Source organism: Ornithodoros turicata, unplaced genomic scaffold (genome assembly GCF_037126465.1).
Source record: "Ornithodoros turicata isolate Travis unplaced genomic scaffold, ASM3712646v1 Chromosome17, whole genome shotgun sequence".
NCBI classification, from domain to species: domain Eukaryota; kingdom Metazoa; phylum Arthropoda; class Arachnida; order Ixodida; family Argasidae; genus Ornithodoros; species Ornithodoros turicata.
In genome coordinates this window covers 83,626-90,077 of record NW_026999326.1, presented here as the reverse complement: position 1 = coordinate 90,077, position 6,452 = coordinate 83,626, and the positions used below count along the sequence as shown (strand labels likewise).

General features: G+C 48.5%; 1 protein-coding gene across 1 annotated transcript; it reads right to left on the bottom strand.

Moving 5' to 3' along the window:
* Positions 1-1,741: 1,741 nt before the first annotated feature.
* Positions 1,742-5,773, bottom strand: LOC135372812 (uncharacterized protein K02A2.6-like). The gene has a single exon (XM_064606277.1). The coding sequence runs from the start codon at positions 5,771-5,773 to the stop codon at positions 1,742-1,744; it is 4,032 nt and encodes a 1,343-aa protein (XP_064462347.1).
* Positions 5,774-6,452: the final 679 nt, after the last annotated feature.

The window sequence follows — 6,452 nt, the reverse complement described above, 5'->3', positions numbered from 1 at the left end:
TTTCGCGCCTTTTTTGCTCGCAGGTGTAGCCTCAGACAACGAATGTAGAAAGGGTCATGTATTACATAAGCCTGGAGGTGATGTGGAGTGGACTCACTTATCATTTTAAAGAGCAGTGGTAGTTTACTGTAAAAAGTGTAGCAAAATGGTGTGTATTCCCCTGGACAGATTTATGATGAGCACTGTTTTTGAACAAGAGGAGTGTGTGTGCTTAGAAATAGTTTGATGCTGGTTTCCTTCTTTGTTTCTTTTTGCTTTTTCCCCCTTGTTGTCTGACAAACATGCACTGACATGCCTGGGCTTGTTCTGACATGCTTTCCTTCTACATGTAGCTTTTTTCTTTTTGTACAAGAAATATTCTTGACGATAGTGCTGCCTTGAATGGGAGTAGAGCTATTCTTAATAATTTTGCGATTCATTTAGTTCAGAGAGTAACCGCGAGGGGGACAGGTGTGTGACTTTATTCAGGAGGAACAAAGCGTCATTATTCACTTAGCTGCATGGCTCTCGGCTGAGATGGACATGTCTTGCTGAACCATTATTTTTTCCCTGTACAGTAAGACTTTGAGAATGAAATGCTACAATCGCCTCTTTTCTATGGTGCTCTTCTGCAATAGTTCCTTATGCAATCATTATAGTAGAATAAAGGAAATAATCTTGGGATAGTGATTCAATAAATCACAGGTCCATGTCTAGAGCGTACACGTCCTTGAGCCACGCACCTGCATGATGACGTCATACCACGAGACCATTGTTTCAGGTTGACCTTGTCTAGAGGAGCATTAGTGGAAAAAACAGGGTAGCCCTGAAACAATAGGATGACGTCACGACCAATGAGAACGGCCTGCAGGAGGCGCAAGGATTCACTTCTCTCTTGGACACTGACGGGTCTGGACACGCAAATTCTGTCTCCTGGCGTTGACCGTCAGTGGAAGAGCGTAGCTTCGGTGGTGTTCTGTCTGCCTCTGATGGGGTGCGGATGTGTGGTTCGTCACTGGTGAATGGTGTTCGACGATGCAGGTGGATTTTGTGACGAGCGGATATACAATGAGGGAATGCTGTGAACGGGAAAAATGATGGTGAGTGTCTTTTTCACTCTGTTCAAGTGTTTGTTTTCCTCTGTTGCCCAGCAGTCGTACAATTTGTCCTGACGTGTTCTGACATGCCCCGATATGCATGCTTTCCTGTGTTGACGTTTTGTATTTTTTTTCTTTTTTGACAAGGAACATTGTTGTCTTGACGATAGTGCTGCCCTGAGTTCTGCGCTCCTGTTTACCCGTACTCTGTGTTGATTTGTTGAGTACCTAGTCCTCTTATTTGCCGTTGATGGAGTTACGTGTTAGGATATCTTGTTCTTCTGCAAGTCTCATTTAGTAAGACTTTGGAATTCCTACGATCAGCTTTCATGCATGGTGCTCTTCTCCAATAGTTTCCTATTCAATTGTTATAGAACAATAAAGGAAATAATCTTGGGATAGTGATTCAATAAATAATATGTCCCCTGTCTAGAGCGTACGCGTCCTTGAGCCACGCAGCTGCATGATGACGTCATACTGTGGCTTCATTGTAGATTGACCAAAGGAGCATTATGTCGTGTCTTGCTCGGACCACAGCCAGTTCCAAAACACTTTATTGATCACGATGGCACTCGTGCCTCTACACATGCGCCATAGTGGCGACACCACATTTTCCCCACGCGAAAAAAAATACATGCTAAGAAAAACAGTAAAATCTTATCAAATCAACAACTATAGTCCTTTAAACGAGTTGGAAGTGCGCGTCTTCTGGTACTTCTACGAAGCTGAGGTGCGCAGTCTTCGTTGTTTTGTCTTGGTGGCTCAGGAAGGTTTGGCTGGCGTACCTGTGCCCCAGCCTGGACGACGAGGTCTTCTCTTGTGGAGCTCTCCGGCTCCCAGTACAACGCGACAGGCGTCGATTCCGTTTCGGGACTCCTTGATTGTAGTAACTTTGGTGCCACGTCCTTATGTACTTTGGAAAACCTGCTTGCGTTCCAAATTTTCTTATCATCCAACAAGAAGGAGTTCGGCCCTCTTTTCTCGATGATCTTCTTGGGCTCAGAAAACCTAGGTCGCCCTTTCCGTTGGTGACGAGGGAGTTTCACACGTACGAAATCTCCTGGTTTAAAATCCCTTGGCTGCGCCCCTCTTTTGCTGTCAACGTATGTTTTTGTGTCCTTCTGTTTTTCCTCAACCTTCCGACGTAGCTGTTCCATCTCGTGAGCTGGATCTTCGAAAAATCTTGTTGTTGGGAAACCAACTATGTCGAGTTTTGTGCGAATGTTCCTTCGATGAAGCAAGTAAGCCGGTGCTAGCCCAGTCGATCCATGAGGTGTGGCTCGGTACACCAGTAAGTACTCTAAAACAGCTTCCTTGATTGAACGTTGCTCCAAGCGTGATATTTGTATGAAATTCTTCAACACTTGGTTGAACCGCTCGATCATCCCGTTGCCTTGCGGGTGGTACACAGAGGAACAAGTGTGTCGAATTCCACATCCTTGAAGGAAACTTTCGAATTCTTGTGAGACGAACTGAGGTCCGTTGTCCGTAATGATTTGGGAGGGGTAGCCTTCCCGGCTGAAAACCTGTCGAAGGAACTTGATGACGGTCGTGCTGGTGACCGCACTTGAAAAACAAACTTCAGGCCACCGACTGTAGTAATCTATCAGTGTAATCATGTACCGACAGTCGTGTGGTGCTTCCTCGTAAGGACCCATTATGTCCATTCCGAGCTTTTCCCACGGTGCGTTTGGGAGTGGTACCGGAGTAAGTGGGGCTGATACTGTTTTTGCCGACTTGTCAGCCGTTTGACACACGGCACATTCGAGAATGGCAGCCTCGACGCTGCTGTCGATTGCAGGCGGCCACCAGTACAGCTGACGAAGCCGTTGCTTGGTACGCACCATGCCGCCATGCGCCTCATGTGCCAGGGCAATTACCTTCGGGATTAGCGTGGAAGGGACAACAATCCTTTCTCCACGCAGCAAAAGTTCATCAACTTGAGACAGTTCCGCTCGAAGGTTGAAAAACGGTGCTAATTTGTCTGGGAGGGTCCGTTTCGTTAGCCACTCTGTGCTTAGGTAGCGCATTACATCCTGTAATACCGGGTCAGCAGCAGTGGCTCTGTGTAGTTCGTCTTTCGAGATGCGTTCTGTAATTAGGCAGACAGTGTCGTCTTCAGGAATTCCCTCCTCAGTACTGGGAATGGGTAGTCGTGACAGTGCATCTGCAACCTGGTTCTCTGTTCCTTTCTTGTACACGACGGCGAAATTGTAATTAAGTAGTCGCGTTAACCACCGAGAAATTCTAAGCGGTCGATGTCCGGCTCCTTGGGTGCCTAACAGAGTTCGCAACGCCTGATGATCTGTTTCCAGATTAAAACGACGACCCCAGAGGTACACGTGCCAGTGCTCTATTGCCCAAACACATGCCAGAGCTTCCCTCTCTCCAGCGGAGTACTTTCTTTCTTGGGCGGCTAGAGTTCTGGATGCGAAAGACACGGTTCGAAAACAGTTACCATCCCATTGGCGCAGTACTGCGCCGAGGCCGTAGCCAGACGCATCAGTCGTTACAGTAACTGGAAGTGTCGGGTCGAACATGTTCAACGCTGAGCATGTGGACATGAGTCTTTTGAGCCTCTCAAAACATAATTGAGCGTTTGTGCTCCACTGAAAGTCTTTTTCGCCTCGGAGCAAATGACGTAGCGGTTCCACTTCGTCCGCATAATTCTTTATAAATTTCGCATAATGTCCAGTCATGCCCAGGAATGACTTCAATGTGCGAAAGTCGGTGGGTGCTGGAGCTTCCAGAATGGCCTTTACGTTTTCTTCTAGCGGCATAACTTTTCCTTCAGCGACTGTGTGACCCACAAAGGTGAGTTCCCTGACACCGAACATGCATTTCTCGTTTAGCCGTAGACCTGCGTCCGAAAGACATCTCAAAACTTGGCGTAAATTCCTGGCATGCTCCTCTTCACTTTTTCCATGAACGATGATGTCATCAAGGTAGTGTAGTACTCCACTACAGTCTTTGAGCACATTAGCGAGGAGCTTCTGGAAGGCAGAGGGTGCTGACGCCAGGCCAAAACATACCCGTTTGTAACGGAACAATCCATCGTGCGTGATAAAAGCAGTGATATCACGGCTTTCTTCTGCTAGCGGTAGCTGGTGGTATGCCGCAGTTAGGTCTAGTTTGGAGAAGACTTTCGCACCGGCGAGTCTGTTAACAAGTTCCTCTATGTGTGGTAGAGGATAGCAATCCGGTATGACAGCTCTGTTCGGTCCTCGTAGGTCCACACAAAGTCGAATACGACCGTCCTTTTTCTTAGCGACGACAATGGGCGATACCCATGGTGACGCATCAATGGGTTCTATGATATCCATGTCCAGGAGTTTCTTCAGTTCCTTGGAGACATCGCTCCTTACCTCTAGCGGTAGTCTTCGAAGTTTAGCTACAGTGGGCTCCACTTCTGGTCTCAGTTTCACTTTGTGTGCGTAACCTTTAGCAACGCCCAGTCCTGGAGCAAACAGTTGCGGAAATTCGCACTTCGCAATGTGCTCGCAATCAGACGTCGTGACCGTTGTTTCTAGGCATCGCATTTGCGCTCCGTCAATGTGTAAATCCAGTGCTGCGACTGCATCAAGTTCTAAGAGTGTAGTACCTTGCTGCACTACGTAAAATAGAAGTGAAGCGCACTGCGTCTTGTACTTGACAGGGATGACAACGCACCCTCGCACTGGTATCTGCTTTCTTGAATAATCATGAAGCTGAATCGAAGCTGGTCGAAGTGAAAACTCTTTCGAGAAGGTGGACTGGTAGACGTCCCAGGATAGTATGGAAACAGACGATCGTGTATCAATTAAGAACTTGACATTCTTGCCTGCAGCTTCCACTGAAACGTAGATGGCCTTTTCCTTGGTCGCATGCACCTCGAGAAGCATAGCACTTGCAGTATTCGGAGAACTGGCTTCGTCCTCTGAGGTATCTGTTACTACTTCACGAGTAGTACCATGGTGCTGTTTGCTTGAACCTTTGCACATGGCTCCGAAGTGACCTACTTTCTTGCATTTAAAGCATTCCTTATCCCGTGCTATACAGTTTGGCGAGTTAGCCAAATGGCGCGTTGAGCCACAGCGATAGCAGACAGCTGATTTCTTTGTTTTTAGCTTGTCCCGGGGCTTGTTTGAGTTCTTCCTTCTATTGTAGGAAAGTCGTCCAACTGTTGCGGATTCCTCATGAAGCTGCTGTTGAGCTGCTCTCCGACTCTGTTCTACATGACCCGCTAGCAGAACCGCTCTGTCCAGAGTAAATGCTGAGCCCTCTAGTAGTAAACGTTCCCGTACCTGCGGCAATACAGCTTTATCGACAAATTGGTCACGCAGAGTTTCATCAAGCATCGTCCCGTAATTACAAGTAATGGCGAGTCCTCGAAGAGCTGTAACGTAGTCCTCGACGGTTTCATCGGGGAGTTGTGCTCGTTGTCGGAACTTACGACGTTCCACTATCACGTTGAAACTTTCGGCATACCTCTTTTCAAGCGTAGCTAGCGCTTGCACATAAACATTGGTCGTGCCTGTGGACGATGCTCCTTCGATCGTTTGTGTGGTAGGTACGTCAGCAGCTGGCAGCGTATAGAAGATCCGTTGACCTTCTGTTCCCAAAGAGTGAAGTAGCACAGCTTTCGTCGCTCTGGGGTATAGGATACGGCATCGATGGCAAGTATGTAGTTTTCGAAGATACGTCTCCATTGAGTCCATGGTATCGGTGGCTTGCCAGGTCGGTCAAGAAACGGCGGCACCGCAGCAGGAGCGCCGAAATTCATAACTATAATCTGAACAGATGGATGCACACCCCTTTTCGATCGCCACGTAGGTCCGTCCGACGTCGCCAAAATGTCGTGTCTTGCTCGGACCACAGCCAGTTCCAGAACACTTCCAGTTCCAGAACACACCCCAGAGCAGGGGGCGCAGGAATGCTCTTCTCTCTTAGCCTCACGACCAATGAGAATGGCCAGCAGGGGGTGCAGGAATGCTCTTCACTCTTAGCCTCTCGGAGGTGGTCGCCCCAGAGGGCGCTAGGAGCGCGTATGCGTAGCGGCTGCGGAGCGGCGCCCCAGTCAGTTTCTCTCCGGCTGTCGCGGAAAGCGGACGTGCGCTCCACGCGCTCGCTCAGTTTCTGGCTGGCTGTCACGGAGAGCAGTTGCATCGGTCTGCGCTCCTACTGTGGTGAGGTGATTTGTTGTTTAACTAATGCTTTCGCCAACTTTGTTCCCGCTTTGTTTGAGATTTTCGTGCCCGTGCACGTCGGGTGCTGGTTGCTGTTGTCCGGGCATCCCCGCCATTTTCTATCTTCTTCTGCCTTGGGATCGGGAGTAGCGCTGGCGTGATTCTGAATAATTTTGTTGTGAGATTAGTTGAGAAAGTAACCGCTAGGGGG

Coding starts and splice junctions, on each gene's coding strand:
- LOC135372812 (XM_064606277.1), bottom strand. CDS start 5,773: ATGGACTCAATGGAGACGTATCTTCGAAAACTACATACTTGCCATCGA.